The sequence below is a fragment of the Stenella coeruleoalba genome (assembly GCF_951394435.1).
Source record: "Stenella coeruleoalba genome assembly, chromosome: 12".
In the NCBI taxonomy this organism is placed as follows: Eukaryota; Metazoa; Chordata; class Mammalia; order Artiodactyla; family Delphinidae; genus Stenella; species Stenella coeruleoalba.
This window is the reverse complement of record NC_137158.1, coordinates 84,400,267-84,418,888: the sequence shown is the minus strand read 5'-3', so window position 1 is coordinate 84,418,888 and position 18,622 is coordinate 84,400,267. Positions and strand designations below refer to the sequence as shown.

General features: G+C 37.2%; 1 protein-coding gene across 11 annotated transcripts in view; it reads left to right on the top strand.

The window, feature by feature from the left end:
• The window catches only part of AGPAT4 (1-acylglycerol-3-phosphate O-acyltransferase 4), a 1,412,586-nt gene that overhangs the window by 247,288 nt on the left and 1,146,676 nt on the right, over nt 1–18,622 (top strand). For all 11 annotated transcript variants that reach the window (XR_013830736.1, XR_013830737.1, XM_079939090.1 and 8 more), the window contains exon 2: nt 2,876–3,039. Coding sequence is in view for 9 of the 11 variants with exons in the window: in XM_079939090.1 (XP_079795216.1) it covers nt 2,876–3,039 (164 nt within the window). In the remaining 2 variants the exon portion in view is untranslated. The remainder of the gene's footprint in view (nt 1–2,875; nt 3,040–18,622) is intronic.

The window sequence follows — 18,622 nt, the reverse complement described above, 5'->3', positions numbered from 1 at the left end:
CCAGTTTGCAACTGGGACCATATCTTTTGTCCCTTACAGCCATTCACTTGTCGCCATGTCTTATCTGATGAATTGCTGGTCTTATGGTCTCTGATCAGAAGATGCCAGGAGTATACCTCAAGGGATTCCGATACATTTTTATTTCTCCTCCTCTACTTTCAACAGTGTCACACGGCATCTACAAAGTATATCAAAAGCACCTTTTCCTCTGTAATTGTTCTTTTCTTTTTTTTTCAATCAGTTTTCTTTATTTGGAACACTTTTGTCACTTCCAGTTCTTACTCTTTCTAAATATTTTGTGTGCTGGTAAAATATGTGAGGTTTTTGCTCCTGTGGTGTCATCTCTGGCATCTACTCTCAGTTTGGTGTCATTTTTATCTCATTGTGTCTTGTAAATATTGTTCATTGTGGTTTGCTCTTAGCTCTTCACTGGAGATTTTATTTTTTAAATCTCATTTTCTACTGCTAACCTGTATAGAGGCTATCTGAATTATGTTATAAAGACTATTTTGCTGTTGTGTTTTGTAATTTTTTTATCATAAGGAAAAGGAATGTGAACTTTTCTTCTGAGACGATTTTAGGCAGCATGTTATAGTAAATGCAATGGGATTTAGAGGTAGATTGAACTGAGTTTAAATTTTGATTCCATTACAAAGTAGCTGATGTCCTTAAAAAAGTGATTACAATTCTCAAGGCCTTCATTTACTTTCTATTAAATAAGGATAATAATACTGACCTTACCAGATCATCAGGAAGCTTAAAATAGCATATGTAATGTGCAACTTCTACCACATAGTAACTGCTTGAATATTATTGGCATTGTAATTATTATTTTATTATAATTATTATTTGGTGGGCCATCTCACATTTGAATTTAGAACTAGTAAGTGATAATGTTACATTTAAAGGAGATACGGGGACTTCCCTGGTGGCATAGTGGTTAAGAATCCACCTGCCAATGCAGAAGACACGGGTTCGAGCCCTGGTCTGGGAAGATCTCACATGCCGCGGAGCAACTAAGCCCGTGTGCCACAACTACTGAAGCCCACGTGCCTAGAGCCCGTGCTCCGCAACCAGAAAAGCCACCGTAATGAGAAGCTCGCGCACCGCATTGAAGAGTAGCCCCAGCTCGCTGCAACTAGAGAAAGGCTGCGTGCAGCAATGAAGAAGCAACGCAGCCAAAAATAAAAAAATAATTAGTTTATTTATTAAGAAAATTAAATAAAGGAGATACAGTAGAAAATAAGCTATAGTGCTTGACCTTGAGGAGTGTATAATCTTTTAAAGAGGTAAAATATATACCAAAGACATATACAAATATTCGTTATTTTTGAAAGTAATTATTTGATAGTTATAAACACTATAAATATTACTTAATGTATTATAGAACACCCTCTGTGGTTTATTTATATTTTGAAGATTAGGGAACTGAGAGTTAAAGAGTGAAGGTTAATGTGTTTACCCCAGTCTCCTGAGCTGACAAGGAACCTACAGGAATTGGTGAATAGGTCCTCTCACTTTGGAGGATGTATTTGTCACCTCTGCTGTACTGCTTCCATGAGAGAATGTAGCAAGTCTTGTAAGACGTACACAGTAAAAGCCACTGGAGCCCTGAAGGGGTGAGGTCAGTCTTGAGGGGGCTGATAGCGAGAGGCCTCTTGGAGGAGGTTACATTGGAGATGGATTGTGGAGGTGAACAGGCTTTCAAAAGGCAGAGGTGAGGAAGGGTGTGACGTGAACAGAGGCAAGGGCTGGGGGCAGGCGTTTTCTGTTATATGTTTTTTGGGAGCATTTAGTTTGAAAGATTTGTGCCTTTAAAGGATTTGAGGGCTACGACACAGCGAGGGCTCTAGATTAATACGGTTTACTTTGCAGAACGGTGTAGGACATTTCGGAGGTGAAGAGAGTATATTAAGACTCCTGCTGGGAGGCTGTTGCAGGAATCTAGACGTGATTGAATGAGCGTAGTGACAGAAGGAGTGGAAGGAAAGGGCAGATGCGAGAGCCATTGAGGTGGCGGGGCAGTTGGCAGTGAGAAGAAAGCATGTGAGAAGACTGTGAGGTTCCAGCCTGGTCCTTGAGGGGAACGGTGGTTCCAAAAAGAGAAAGGGTATATCACTAGTTTCAAAAGAAAGGGCAAATATATATTTCCATAAGACCCAGTGAAGCCTTTTGGCTGGGACCACCAGTGCCTAGGGCTCTGCTGAGTCTTCCCTCTGATCTATAAAGTGGCTTTTTTTTTTTTTTGTGGTACGCAGGCCTCTCACTGTTGTGGCCTCTCCCGTTGCGGAGCACAGGCTCCAGACGCGCAGGCTCAGCGGCCATGGCTCACGGGCCCAGCCGCTCCGTGGCATGTGGGATCCTCCCAGACCAGGGCACGAACCAGTGTCCCCTGCATCGGCAGGCAGACTCTCAACCACTGCGAAGTGGCTTGATTTTGTTCCATTGCTGTACCATGGGTGCTAACACAATGCATTTGCTTTTTTATTAAGAGGGGCACTGTAGAGGCAGTGTGAGTTTGTACAGGCTGTAAGAGCTGAATCTCTTCGATAAACTCATGGGAATCTTACAATTCCAATCAAGCAAGTGTTCTGTTCGAGTCCCTCTGTTTCCTAGGATGGATGTCAAAGGGAGCATGCAATTTTGTTTGCGGGTCACTGACTAATATATGAAAGGGAAGTCCCACAGGGAAATTCCATTTTTCTCCAAATGTTACTCCATAGCATTAAGTTTTATGTTCTAAGTGAAAGAAAATGTATGCTGTTAATCAAAGGGTGGGTGATGGGTAAATCAGTTTAGAAATGTTGCTATTGCCATTTAAGGGCTTTGAGTAATGCTTACTTTTTTTTTCTTCCCCTCCAATTTTCTTGGTCAGTGTTTGTCAGGTTCAACTCCAGCCATGGTTTCCCAGTGGAGGTCGATTCTGACACCAGCATCTTCCAGCTCAAGGAGGTGGTTGCTAAGCAACAGGGGGTTCCAGCTGACCAGTTGCGTGTGATTTTCGCAGGGAAGGAGCTGAGGAATGACTTGACAGTGCGGGTGAGTCTCCCTTAGTGGATCGTTCCTGGGATGCAGCCAACCCCATTGCTTATGCTGCTTCTGCTGCCAAGCTGACATTCATGCCTGAGATCTAATAGAATAAATAGTGCCTGGGGATTCCTTGAACTTTACTCCATACCGCTTCATTAATTCTGACCTTCTTAATTATGCATTAAAACAGCAAGCCCGAAGGATTGGAAGAATAACTGTGAGCGAGAGAGGGAAAAGAGAGAGAGCACACAGACTGGGCTTAGTGAATAAATGTTTACTGACTACAGGAGAAGCAAGGCACAATTTCTCTGTCTGTTCAATTTCTACCTTACTTATTCCATTTGAATCTTAATGAAGAAGGATTCAAATAAATTGTTCCAAATCAGGTTGCTCAGTCACTGTGCTGTGAGGAATGTGTAACCCAATTGTGACCCCTGGAGGATGGTCCTAGGTCTGCTGCTGGGGCTCAGTAGGGGAGGTGCAGGGCTCAGGGCCGTTCACAGCAGGATTGAGAGCTCCCTGCCCCGTCAGAATCGCAGTGCCCAAGCTGTGGTGAAGGAAGACTGACGCACAGCAAAAGTCCACCTTTGTTTTCAATTTCTCCAAGCTTTAGTAACATTTTCCCTAGAATGGGCCACTGAAACATTAGAGAGAGAGCAGTGTGTGTTTTCTCTCCTGTCCCTAATGCTTTCAGGGCACCTATACGGCTCCAGATACCGTCAAAGGGCTATATCCTTTTCATCTGGGTGTTTCATTCACAACAGTGATTTCTGTAGGAGAAGGGGAGAATTGGGTAGGCGATTGATGAGCAGTGCCGTCACCTAGAAGTGGAGACCTGTAATTTGTTGAGAACGCCAGCAAATAGGACTCAATATGGATTGAGGTCATTCTTTGAGAAAGTATAAGAAACGAGTTGCTTTCTGTGGATGGTTCAGGTGATGCTGAAGAACCCTGCAGACACATTTTCCCCCTTTCTTAGCCAGCACAGATGAATTGCGCTTCTGTTTACAGCTGTGCGGGCGCTGCTGTGTCTCTACTCGGAGTCCCTACTTTATGGACATCCTTTCACTGTCTCTTCTTGGTGATGATGTTTACTGCTTTGCGAAATGCTTTCGAATCTGGGCGTACAAAAGAAGCTATAGAAATGTAAATCATTCCCTCCTTCTCCAGCACCCCTCCTGTGACGGCAGGAGGCACGTGCTCACTGTGCACAAACTGCTGTGCTTTGCTTTTAGGCAATTTGTTTTTATAAGGGAAGTGCCCGTGCTAAAAAGGGTTTTGATTTTTTTTTTATTTCAGTCAACTGAAAAGCTTTTTTACTGTACCTGCCAAACTCTAAATCCAAGAATGTTTCCTTCATAAATTATTTTAAAACAGCTTCTTGAACCAAAGTATTTTATGTTACCAGAAGTTTTGAAGTTTCAGGTTCTAAAGCTTCTCACCTCTACCATTGGAGCTGATAGGTTACACTAATTGCTACAGACAATTGATTTTTATAGATAGATATGGATAAGATATAGATATAAATGTAGATATATAGATAGATTGATTAAGATTCTTTATTTTGACAAACACTTCCGATGTTCTGGGCTTCTCAGGGGATCCCAAAGAAAGGCAAAACTCATCCCTACTCTTGTAGAGACTGCTGTTTACTTACGGCCTCTAAAATCAACAGAAATATTGGGTTGAACCATATAGGTTAAAACTATCAGCAATTTCATGCAGCTCAACCAAATAGCTATAACATAAGGATGTCAAACATGATAACTGCCATATGAAAACTGAAATATAAGTATTATGAAATTTTAAAGGTGGAGAAAACACATCTGAGTGAAAGTCACCAAGAAAGACTTCATGGATGAATTGAAACTCGAGTAGGATTCTGGACATGGAGAATGAGCATAGGGTGTGCTTGGTAACAATCATAGGTTCCTATTCTTTTAGAACCTAGAGGAGATGCTGAAGATGGGGTAAGAAGGGAGTTGGGAGCTGTATTTTACAGAGCTTTGACCGATGTGACATTGAGGTTTCATGTATGGAGATCTAGAGCAAAATAGGGTGCCCTGGAGAGAAATAGGAGTCTGGAGATCCAGTTTGATCATGGGCAGGATGAGGAGTTTCATCCATGACAAGAATTAATGCCAGTGGGAGATGCTGGCAAGCAGCTGAACTTAGGTGTTGCTTTAGGTGTTGCTTTAGGTGTTGCTTTAGGTGTTGCTTAGGGCTTGCTTTATATTTGAGGACTACTTACATGGAGGTAAATATTGCGGTTACTGGAGCAGATTCAGTTGCCAAGGTACAGAGGACAGCGGCGCAGGAAATGTGTTAGGTAGGAGGGGAGGAGCCAGTAAAAGAGGCATCATCCATCCACTGACACTTCTGAAGATACTTTGGAAAAGAAAATTACTGGTAAAGAATATATGTGCTGGGCTTCCCTGGTGGCGCAGTGGTTGGGAGTCCGCCTACCGATTCAGGGGACGCGGGTTCGTGCCCCGGTCCGAGAAGATCCCACATGCCGCGGAGTGGTTGGGCCCGTGAGCCATGGCCGCTGAGCCTGCGCGACCGGAGCCGGGAGAGGCCACAACAGTGAGAGGCCCGCGTACTGCAAAAAAAAATGTATGTGCTGTGAAAAGATGGAGGATGTTGAAGAAAAGAGCCTTTGGACTTGGTGACTGTGGTGGTGAGTTAGGGACCTTCAGGACTCCAGGCCAAGACTGTAGTTGGAAAAAGCCAGATTTCAGGGGTTCAGTATGAATCATGGGACTATGTAATGAGCACTGCCCAGCTGGTCATTGAGGGGAAGGAGAGACAGAAGGAGTTCCTGGAGGAGCAGCAGATCCTGCACTGTGTTGTACATTTCCTAGCCCTTGACTGTGTGCATGGCTGACTTTTATACAGTTGTAATCAGCGTGAGAATGCAATTTTATATTCTGAATTCTTTCACTTAATATTATATCATAGGCATTTTCCATGTTGTATAATCTTCATTTCTAAGTATCTAGATAATTCTCTGTAATAAGAGTGTTTATATTATATTTAGGAAGTATCTAGTTTTTAATATTACAAATTAAGGCAAAACAATTTTTTAAAAGGTATCTTATATACTTAGAGAATATGGCCTCTCTGTGTTTCAGTTTGCTCATTTGTAAAATGGGAATAATAATAATAGCCGTCTCATTGGGATTTTGTGAGGACTAAGTTAATTTATGTAAAACTCTTAGAACAGAGTACAACATATAGTAAACACTATCTAAATGTGAGCATTTATTAGCATCATCACTATCATGATTGTCATCATTATTATTAGGCAGTTACTTCAGGGTCTAAGTGATCACCTTAAATAACATGACAACTTTCCATTATGAATTATGATGAGTATATCTGCAATAATTTAAACAGTTAAAGCAATGATAATAGGATGCATATTTTACTGGGGCAGTAAAGGGGTGTGTGTGTGTGTGTGTGTGTAATACTTATACATTTTAACTAAAAAGAACTTTGTGGAGTTTATAAATAAATGTTTGAACCTTATATATACAGGTTTTACTTAAGAATAGTAAAATTTGAATTTAGTAAGCTTAAAAAAACTTTACTGTTCCTCTAGTATTTAGTAAAAATAGACACCTATGGCTGTACTGTTCAGCAAAGTTTCATCATGGTATTATTGCTTTTAAGATAATATTTTTATAAAGTAGATATCTGCCACACACTATATTTGTTCGAAGTGAATTGGAAAGAGCTATACATTTTTTCCTACTTCATAAGCAATGTTTCTGTGCATATTATCATTTTCCTTATACTTACAAGTATGCAATATAAAATATTAGTCTTTGACATTATTCACAGTGAATTGATATTTTTTCTTTGTAAAGAGTTATTGTCAGCTCTTGCAACAGAGTATTCAGGGCCTATTCAAATGATGGGTCACTCTTTCTCCTATCCTTCATTTCTGACACACTGCATATCAAGAATGTCTGAAATCACCTCTACATAGTTTTCAATTTATTATTCAAATTTATACAAGGAAAATAAGGTTCTAATGTAGTTGTATATACTAAAACTGATGAACTTTGAAATTAGACTAACTTAAAATTACAGGGACTTGAGAATTTATGTAAGATTTTGTTTGAGCAGAATTCACTATATTCACATGAGTTGTATTATTATTAATATCAGTATAGGTTATTAGCCTGTGTATTAGTCAGAGTTCTCTGGAGAAACAGAACCAATAGATATATAGAAAGATAACGAAAAATTGGTCACATATTATGGAGGCTGACAAGTCCCAAGATCTGCAGTCAACAAGCTTAGTTTCAGTCTGAGTCTGAAGGCTTGTAAACTGGAAGAAGTGATGGTGTCCTTTCAATCTGAAGGCTGGTAAGCTTGAGACCCAGGAAGAGCTGATGCTTTATAGCTCAAGTCCAAGGCTGCAAAAAAACCCAGTGTCCCAGCTAGATGGCTGTTGGGCAGGAGGAATTCTCTCTTACTCACAGGAGGGTCAACCTTTTGTTCAGGCCTTAAACTGACTGGATGGGGCCCACTTATCTGGGGGAGAAGAGGTATCTGATTTACTCAATCTACTGATTCCAATAATAATCTCATCTTGGCAAACCCTCACAGACACACCTAGACTAATATCTGACCAACTTTCTGGGCACTCCATGGCCCAGTCAAGTTGACACATAAAATTCACCATCACAATCAGGATATGAGAAACCTCATTATATTTAATTAGTGTTAGAGGAAAGTTATTCTATTTTATTATCTTTGTAATAATGAATTAGACTTACAAGGTAGAAAATAAAATATGTTTGTTTTACATAGAAATGTTTGCTTTATAAAAGGATTCATTCAGGTGGATGGTCAAAAATTCCTTTCATTAAATATTCAATTTTATGATCTTTAAAATGTATATACACATTTGGAGACCATCTTTTCATGAAATAGGTCATTTTGCAATAAGTGTTAAAGGACATCAGTTTATTACCCGTTAATCTTTGTGATATAACAATATCTGAGCTTGGAAGACCAGAGACATTAAGACTTTAATAGCTTAGGTTGTAAATACTAAAGAAAAATGAATGACCCTAAAAGCCAAATTATTTAATTGGCTATGTTTTTAATGATATACACCATATACATTTCAAAATTTGAGAGTAGTGAAAACCAGCTTTCACTGATAAAGTAAACTATGTCCAATGACTAACAAATTCAAGTTTTGGAAATCTGTAGGAATATTTACCTATTTCAAAAAAATATTATATATTGTTTTGCTCATATCTCTAATTAACCTGCTAAGTTTTGAAACTTTAAAAACTTCACAAGGGTGTTATGAATACCCTGAATGTTCCTTGAACTTCCTCTAAGATAAGTAAGTATTGCTTAACTAAATTTTTGAAAGTTGATATTTTCTTAATGTTTTTTAAATTTTTTCCAACATTATTATTTCCCTTTTAATATACTTAGGCTATATTTTTCTGATTATAGAATTAATATATGTTAGTTTTTAAAATTCAGATGATAGGGAAAAGCATATCAGCAGACCCCTAACTCTACTCATGTGTACATTTTTTAGATTTTTAAAATTTTTTTGGAGTACAGTTGATTTACAATGTTGTTAGTTTCAAGTGTACAGCAAAGTGAATCAGTTATACACACACATATATCCACACTTTTTAAGATTCTTTTCCCATATAGGCCATTACAGGGTATTGAGTAGAGTTCCACCATCAGGCCACTTCTACCACAGTGCCAGTGGAGACTGTGTGTGGGGCTAGAAATCACTACCACACAGCAATAATGAGGAGTCCCTACTTCATGTCAGGTGTCAACAGATACCAAGTGGAGAACTTGGACTTCTGTTTCCACTGGCAGTAATAAGTGGTACCCCCCTTTTGCAGCTGGAGTAGTGTCATAAAAAGCTAAAATAGAAAGTTTAAATAAAAGCCACAGTCTCATAATGTAATGAGAAAATGGCCAGATATCAAAAGAAAACCACCAAGGACCAGGAAGCTCTCAAACTGAATGAAAAAAAACAATCAATAGTTGCTGATACTAAGATGACAGAGATGTTAGGATTATCTGACAAATATTTTAAGCAGGCATGATAAAATGCTTCAATGAACAGTTATAAACATGCTTGAAATATGAAAAAAAGTCTGAGAAAGAAATAGAAGATATAAAGAAGAATCAAATGGAAACCGTAGAACTGAAGAATATAGTAACAAATAGAAAGCTCACTGGGTGGGCTCAACAGCAGAATGGAGGAGGCAGAGGAAAATGTTAGTGAACTGGAAGATAGAACAATACAAATTGCACAATCTGAACAGAGAGAAAATAGACTAAAAACAGAAAGAAAAAAAGAGCCTCAGAAACATATGGGTCTATAAAACTACACTTAAAATTGTGTCATCACGGTCCTGGAAGGAGAGGATAAAAGAAGGTAGGGAAAAGTGCTTAAAGAAATAATGGCTGAAAACTTGCCAAATTTTTTAAGAGACATAAACTTACAGATTAATGAAGCTGAGAGAATCCAAAATTGGATATATTCAAAGAAATCCACACATCATAATTAAACTTCTGAAAACTAAATACAAGGCAAAAGTCTTGAAAGCAGCTAGAGAAAATGTACAATTTACCCATAATGGAAAAAACAATTTGAATGACAGTGGATTTCTCATAAGCAACTATGAAGGTCAAAAGGAAGTGGCACAATATTCTTCAAGTGCTGAAAAAAAAAACAAAACAAACAAAAAAAACCTATTAATCCAGAAACCTATACCCAGCAAAAATATCTTTAAGGAATAAAGGAGAAGTTAATATATTTTTGGATGAAGAAATACTAATAGAAATTGTCACCAGGAAAACTACCCTAAAAGAATGAATCAAAGAAGGAAGTTCTTTAATACAAAAGAAAATGATAGAAGAATGAACTGTGGAACATCAGGAAGGAAGAACACAGTAAACAAAAGTATGGTTAAATACAATTGACTTTCCTTCTCCTCTATAGTTTTCTAAATTATGTTTGAGGGTTATAGAAAAAATTATAACAATGTCTTATGTGGTTCTAAATGTATTTAGAGGAACTATTTGAGACAAATATAAACAGGGAGATAAAGAGACATAAAAGGAGTAGGTTTCTATACTCTACCTGAACATATAAAATGACAACCCCAGCAAAGTGTGACAAGTTATGAATGTATAAGCACTAGAGCAACCAGTAAGATAGGTAAAAGATTAAAATATAAAATAGTGACAACACTAAATGCTGGTGAGGATGTGGAGAAACTGAGTCATTGATATATTGCTAGTGGGAATATAAAACTGTACAGCCACTCTGGAGGAGAGTGTGATGGTTTCTTAAAAAGCTAAACTTGAATTTACCATATGACACAAAAACCAATACACGAATGTTTGTAGCAACTTCATTCATATTAGCAAAAAAATGAAAACAATACTGATGTCTTTCAACAGGTGAATGATTGTACAAACTGTGGTCCATCCATACCATACTCAGTGATAAAAAAACTCAATAACTATTGATACACACAACATTTTGGATGGATCTCAAAAGAATTATCATTTTTTTATATTTAATTAATTACTTAATTTGGTTGCACAGGGTTTTAGTTGCAGCAGGCAGGCTCCTCAGTTGTGGCTCACCAGCTCCTTAGCTGTGGTAGGCAGGTTCCTTAGTTGCATCATGCAAACTCTTCGTTGCGGCATGCATGTGGTATCTAGTTCCCTAACCAGGGATCAATCCCGGGCCCCCTGCATTGGTACTGCGGGGTCTTAACCACTGCACTACCAGAGAAGTCCCTCAAGAGAATTATGCTGAGTGAAAAATGCCAATACCAAAAGGTCACATTCCAAATGATTCCATTACTAGAACATTTTTCACATGACAAAATTGTAGAAATGGAGGAGAGATGAATGGTTACTAGAGGCTAAGGAGGGTATGGAAGAAGAAAAGAGTGTGTGGCAGTAAAAAGGACAAGAGGAGGGACCCTTGTGGTGATGAATATTCTGTATCTTGACTATACCAATGCTGATAGTATGATCATGATGATTTATTATATTTTCGTAAGATGTTGTCATGGGAGAAACTGGGAAAGAGTTCCTGGGATATCTCTGTGTTATTTCTGACAACAACATGTGCATCGACAAGCATCTCAAGATAAAGTTTAATTTTAAAAAACACAGAAAAACATAAGTTCTACCCTCTTTTACAGAGGAATAGAAACTCTCTCTTCCTATAGAAAATAAACAAGCTTGTTATTTGCATCTATTTTAACGGAACAGTATTTATTAATATGATTTTCACCATAAGAAATTTAGAAAATAATTTAGCTGATTCACAGAGACAAAGATTAGTTCATAATGAGTCAACAAGTCAACAAAACTTATAGAAGTATTAAGGCATTTTTTTTTTAATTCTTAAACAGCCTCCTTAGCACCTTATGGGTCTGAATTGAATAGACATGATTAGTATTTATTTTCAAAGCCTTTACCAAATATTTCAAATAAAGAAAAATAAACAGTTCATAACAATTGTGTACTCTAATTGTACATTTTCCAAATTGATTTGAGAGTGATATACTATAGTTTTAGGCAAAAATGAGCACCTCATTTAACCGTTGTGGTTATTACAATGGTTAGAGAAAACATTCACGTAAATATTGCTCCCCTTTGATTGGTACCATACATTTATATAATAGAAGGAATTTAGGGATGAAATGGTTTCAGTTATAAAATAAATTTATTTAAATTCTTTTTACTTTCTCTCTTGAATATAAGACAAAAAGAGGCTAGGTTAGAACATAGAATGCAGTTCCATCATGATTGTTTGTTTGTATATAAAAGAGGAATTCTGCAGATGACGGTATAAATGGCTAATATGTTTTACTTAAAATTCTGTTTTTCCCTGATTGTAAGACAAAAGGAAGCCAGGTTAGACAGCATTATACTAAGAGCAATCGTACCATGATTTCATTGTATCTAAGAGTACAGTTGTGTAAATAAGACTCTCAGACACTTCAGGAAGAATACAAGAATTTTCCCCAAAGGGTTGACTTGCTAATGGGACTGACTGCTAGCCCCATTCATGTAGGTAAAATGTAGATATACATGTGAGTTCCTCCAAAGAACTGGTATGTTATTGTGGCAGCTGGTAAGCACTGCAAAGTGTCAGGGTCTAGAATCAATAGATGGTAATCTATACAGAGCAAGTGCTCATTTCAGAAAGACCCTTATTTTGTCTGTTTGTGTCTGGCTGTTTATATGTGTCAGAAAGAATCTCTGAATTACTTACCTCTTTGCATAATTCAGAACGCTCAGAAATATTATTTTTCTGTTGAAAGGTAGTCTTGACTTTTGTGTGCCCCTGCGGACTCATGAAACATCTTTGAGGATTGCCATGAATAAACGCAGACTTGAAGAAAAAAAAAAAGATTCTTTTAGCTTGTAAGAGGCTGAGGATATACAGTGTGTGGATTTATTTAACAGGCTCATGTCTCACAGACAATTCCATTGCCCTTATTGTGCTCAAATTGCAAGGTAGAAAATCTGTGGGGGAGTGAAACTCTGGAACAAACCAATCCCCCAGATCTTAACCTAGGATACATTTTATTGGAGTATAAAAGGCAAAGCCTGTCTCATGGTTAGAGAAAACGTTCACCTGGAAACCTGATAAATGAAAGAGGAGCGATTCCACACTGTGAAATTTTGTTACTTGTCACTGAAGTCCTCATTTCAAATATTCTGTTCTGTTTTCTCTATTTTTGGACTCAAACTCCATCATCCAGTTGACCTGGCTTTGTTTAAGACTTTATTTAATATAGTCATTATCCTTTACAGAAAAATCCAAGACACAAGACTGTTTCTATACCATTCACCCTAAAGCTTCTACACCAAAAGATTGCTCATCCCAATTCTACCTTTTTCTTCTTCGGTCTTACCAAGCCATTGTAACAAGCCTGAAATTATTGTCATAGTACAATGAAAAATTTTATATGAAAGCACTCTTTAAAGCTTAGATACCAAACTCTGGAAAAGAAGAAGTAAAACTGTCACTGTTTGCAGATGACATAATACTATACATAGATAATCCTAAAGATGCCCCCAGAAAACTACTAGAGCTAATCAAGAATTTGGTAAAGTTGCAGGATACAAAATTAATGAACAGAAATTGCTTGCATTTCTATACACTAACAACAAAAGATCAGAAAAAGAAATTAAGGAACCAATCCCATTTACCATTGCAACAAAAAGAATAAAAAATAGAGGAATAAACCTACCTAAGGAGCATAAAAGACCTGTACTCAGAAAACTATAAGACACTGATGCAAGAAATCAAAGATGACACAAACAGATTGAGAGATATACCATGTTCTTGGATTGGAAGCACCAACATTGTGAAAAAGACTATACTACCCAAAGCAATCTACAGCTTCAATGCAATCCCTACCAATCTACCAATGGCATTTTTCACAGAACGAGAATAAAAAACTTAAAATTTTTATGGAGACATAAAGGACCCCAAATAGCCAAAGCAATCTTGAGGTAAAAAAATGGAGCTGGAGGAATCAAACTCCCTGACTTCAGACTATACTACAAAGCTACAGAAATCAAGACAATATGGTACTGGCACAAAAGCAGAAATACAGATCAATGGAGCAGGATAGAAAGCCCAGAGATAAACCCATGCACCTATGGTCAGATACCTATGACAGAGGAGGCAAGGATATACAATGGAGAAAAGACAGTCTCCTCAATAAGTAGTACTGGGAAAACTGGACAGCTACATGTAAAAGAATGAAATTTGAACATTCCCTAACACCATACACAAAAATAAACACAAAATGGATTAAAAACCTAAATGTAAGGCTAGACACTATAAAAATCTCAGAGGAAAACATAGGCAGAATATTCTTTGACATAAATCACAGCAAGATCTTTGTTGACCCACCTCCTAGAGTAATGGAAATAAAATAAAAAATAAACCAATGGGACCTAATGAAACTTAAAAGCAAACTATAAACAAGATGAAAAGACAACCCTCAGAATGGGGGAAAATATTTGCAAACAAATAAACGGACAAAGGATTGATCTCCAAAATATATAAATAGTCATGCAGCTCAATATTTAAAAAAAAAAAACAGACAACCCAATTAAAAAATGGGCAGAAGACCTAAATAGACATTTCTCCAAAGAAGACATACAGATGGCCAAGAGGCACATGAATAGCTGCTCAACATCACTAATTATTACAGAAATGCAAATCAAAACTACAATGAGGTATCACCTCACACCGGTTAGAATGGACATCATCAGAAAATCTACAAACAATAAATACTGGAGAGGGTGTGGAGAAAAGGGAACCCTCTTGCACTGTTGGTGGAAATGTAAATTGATGCAGCCAGTATGGAGAACATATGGAGGATCCTTAAGAAACTAAAAATGAAATTACAATATGACCGAGCAATCCCACTCCTGGGTATATACCCAGAGAAAACCATAATTCAAAAAGACACATGCACCCGCATGTTCACTGCAGCACTATTTACAATAGCCAGGTCATGGAAGCAAGCGAAATGCCCATCGACTGATGAATGTATAAAGAAGATGTGGTATATTTATACATTGGAATATTACTCAGCCTTAAAAAGGAATGAAATTGGGTCATTTGTAGAGACGTGGATGGATCTAGAGACTGTCATACAGAGTGAAGTAAGTCAGAAAGAGAAAAACAAGTATCATATATAAACGCACATATGTGGAACCTAGAAAAATGGTACAGATGAACCAGTTTGCAGGGAAGAAATAGAGACACAGATGTAGAGAAGAAACATATGGACGCCAAGAGGGGAAAGCAGGGGGGTGGGGTGGGATGAATTGGGAGATTGGGATTGACATATATATAGTAATATGTATAAAATAAACAACTAATAACAACCTCCTGTATAAAAATAATAAATGAACTAAAATTTTAAAAAATAATAAAATTGAGTACCCTAAGGGGGAAAAAATAAGCTTTTGAAAATTTATTTCATTTTATTTTATTTTATATATCCATTCATTAATTTTAAACATCTTTATTGGAGTATAATTGCTTTACAATGGTGTGTTAGTCTCTATGTTAAAACAAAGTGAATCCGCTAAACATATACATATATCCCCATACCTCCTCTCTCTTGTGTCTCCCTCCCACCCTCCCTATCCCACCACTCTAGGTGGTCACAAAGCACCAAGCTGATCTCCCTGTGCTAAGTGGCGGTTTCCACTAGCTATCTATTTTGGTAGTATATATAAGTCCATGCACCTCTCTCTCTTCGTCCCAGCTTACCCTTCCCCCTCACCGTGTCCTCGAGTCCATTCTCCACATCTGCGTCTTTATTCCTGTCCTGCCCTTAGGTTCTTCATAACCATTTTTTTCCTTGAGATTCCATATATATCTGTTAGCATATGGTATTTGTTTTTCTCTTTCTGACTTACTTCACTCTATATGACAGACTCTGGGTCCATCCATCTCACTACAAATAACTCAATTTCATTCCTTTTTATGGCTGAGTAATATTCCATTGTATATATGTGCCACAGCTTCTTTATCCATTCATCGGTTGATGGACACTTAGGTTGCTTCCATGTCCTGGTATTGTAAATAGAGTTGCAGTGAATACTGTGGTACATGACTCTTTTTGAATTATGATTTTCTCAGGGTATATGCCCAGTAGTGGGATTGCTGGGTCGTATGGTAGTTCTAGTTTTAGTTTTTTAAGGAACCTCCATACTGTTCTCCATAGTGGTTGTATCAATTTACATTCCCACCAAGAGTGCAAGAGGGTTCCCTTTTCTCCACACCCTCTCCAGCATTTATTGTTTCTAGATTTTTTGATGATGGCCATGCTGCCTGGTATGAAGTGATACCTCATTGTAGTTTTCGTTTGTATTTCTCTAATGATTAGTGATATTGAGCATTCTTTCATGTGTTTGTTGGCAATCTGTATATCTTTGGAGAAATGTCTATTTAGGTCTTCTACCCATTTTTGGATTGGGTTGTTTGTTTTTTTGTTATTGAGCTGCATGAGCTGCTTATAAATTTTGGAGATTAGTCCTTTATCAGGTGCTTCATTTGCAAATATTTTCTCCCATTTTGAGGATTGTCTTTTTGTCTTGTTTATGGTTTCCTTTGCTGTGCAAAAGCTTTTAAGTTTCTTTAGGTCCCATTTATTTGTTTTTGTTTTTATTTCCATTTCTCTAGGAGGTGTATCAAAAAGGATCTTGCTGTGCTTTATGTCATAGAGTGTTCTGGCTATATTTTCCTCTAAGACTTTTATAGTGTCTGGCCTTACATTTAGGTCTTTAATGCATTTTGAGTTTATTTTTGTGTATGGTGTGAGGGAGTGTTCTAATTTCATTCTTTTACATGTAGCTGTCCAGTTTTCCCAGCACCGCTTACTGAAGATGCTGTGTTTTCTCCATTGTATGTTCTTGCCTTCTTTATCAAAAATAAGGTGACCATATGTGCGTGGGTTTATCTATGGGCTCTCTATCATGTTCCATTGATCTATATTTCTGTTTTTGTGCCAGTAGCATATTGTCTTGATTACTGTAGCTTTGTAGTATAGTCTGAAGTCAGGGAGCCTGATTCCTCCAGTTCCATTTTTCTTTCTGAATATTGCTTTGGGTATTCTGGGTCATTTCTGTTGCCATACAAATTGTGAATTTTTTTGTTCTAGTTCTGTGAAAAATGCCAGTGATAGTTTGATAGGGATTGCATTGAATCTGTAGATTGCTTTGGGTAGCAGAGTCATTTTCACAATGTTTATTCTTCCATTCCACGAACATGGTATATCTCTCCATCTGTTTGTATCATCTTTAATTTCTTTCATCAGTGTCTTATAGTTTTCTGCATACAGGTATTTGCCTCCTTAGGTAGGCTTGTTCCTATGTATTTTATTCTTTTTGTTGCAGTGGTAAATGGGAGTGTTTCCTTAATTTCTCTTTCAGATTTTTCATCATCAGTGTATAGGAATGCAAGAGATTTCTGTTCATTAATTTTTTATCCTGCTACTTTATGAAATTCATTGATTAGCTCTAGTAGTTTTCTGGTAGAGTCTTTAGGATTCTCTATGTATAGTATCATTTCATCTGCAAATAGTGACAGCTTTACTTCTTATTTTTCTGACTTGGATTCCTTTTATTTCTTTTTCTTCTCTGATTGCTGTGGCTAAAACTTCCAAAACTATGTTGAATAATAGTGGTGAGGGTGGACAACCTTCTTTTGTTCCTGATCTGAGCAGAAATGGTTTCAGTTTTTCACCATTGAGAACGATATTGGCTGTTGGTTTGTCATATATGACCTTTATTATGTTAAGGTAAGTTCCCTCTATGCCTACTTTCTAGAGGGTTTTTATCAAGAATGGGTGTTGAATTTTGTCAAAAGCTTTTTCTGCATCTATTGAGGTGATCATATGGTTTTCCTCCTTCAATTTTTTAATATGGTATATCACATTATTTGATTTCCATATGTCGAAGAATCCTTGCCTTCCTGGGATAAACCCCACTTGATCATGGTGTATGATCCTTTTAATGTGCTGCTTGCTAGTATTTTGTTGAAGATTTTTGCATCTATGTTCATCAGTGATAATGGCCTGTAGTTTTTTTCTTTGTGACATCGTTTCTGGTTTTGATATCAGGGTGACGGTGACGTCATAGAATAAGTTTGGGAGTGTTCTTCCCTCTGCTGTATTTTGGAAGAGTTTGAGAAGTATAGGTGTTTGCTCTTCTCTAAATGTTTGATAGAATTCACCTGTGAAGCCATGTGGTCCTGGGCTTTTGTTTGTTGGAAGATTTTTAATCACAGTCTCAATTTCAGTGCTTGTGATCGGTCTGTTTTCTTCCAGGCTGTCCATTTTATTGGCATATAGTTGCTTGTAGTAATCTCTCACAATCCTTTGTATTTTTGCAGTGTCAGCTGTTACTTCTCCTTTTTCATTTCTAATTCTATTGATTTGAATCTTCTCCCTTTTTTCTTGATGAGGCTGGTTAATGGTTTATCAATTTCCTTTATCGTCTCAAAGAACCAGCTTTTAGTTTTATTGATTTTTGCTATTGTTTTCTTTATTTCTTTTTCATTTATTTCTGATCTGAACTTTATGATTTTTTTCCTCCTGCTAACTCTGGGTTTTTTTTTGTTCTTTCTCTAGTTGCTTTAGGTGTAAGGTTAGGTTGCTTATTGAGATGATTCTTGTTTCTTGAGGTAGGATTGTATTGCTGTAAACTTCCCTCTTAGAACTGCTTTTGCAACATCCCATAGGTTTTGGGTCGTCGTGTTTTCATTGTCATTTGTTTCTAGGTATTTTTTGATTTCCACTTTGATTGCTTGAGTGATCTCTTGGTTATTTAGTAGTGTATTGTTTAGCCTCCATGTGTTTGTACTTTTTTTACAGATTTTTTTCCTGTAATTGATATGTAGTCTCATAGCATTGTGGTCGGAAAAGATACTTGATACGATTTCAATTTTCTTAAATTTACCAAGGCTTGATTTGTGACCCGAGATATGGTGTATCCTGGAGCATGTTCCATGAGCACT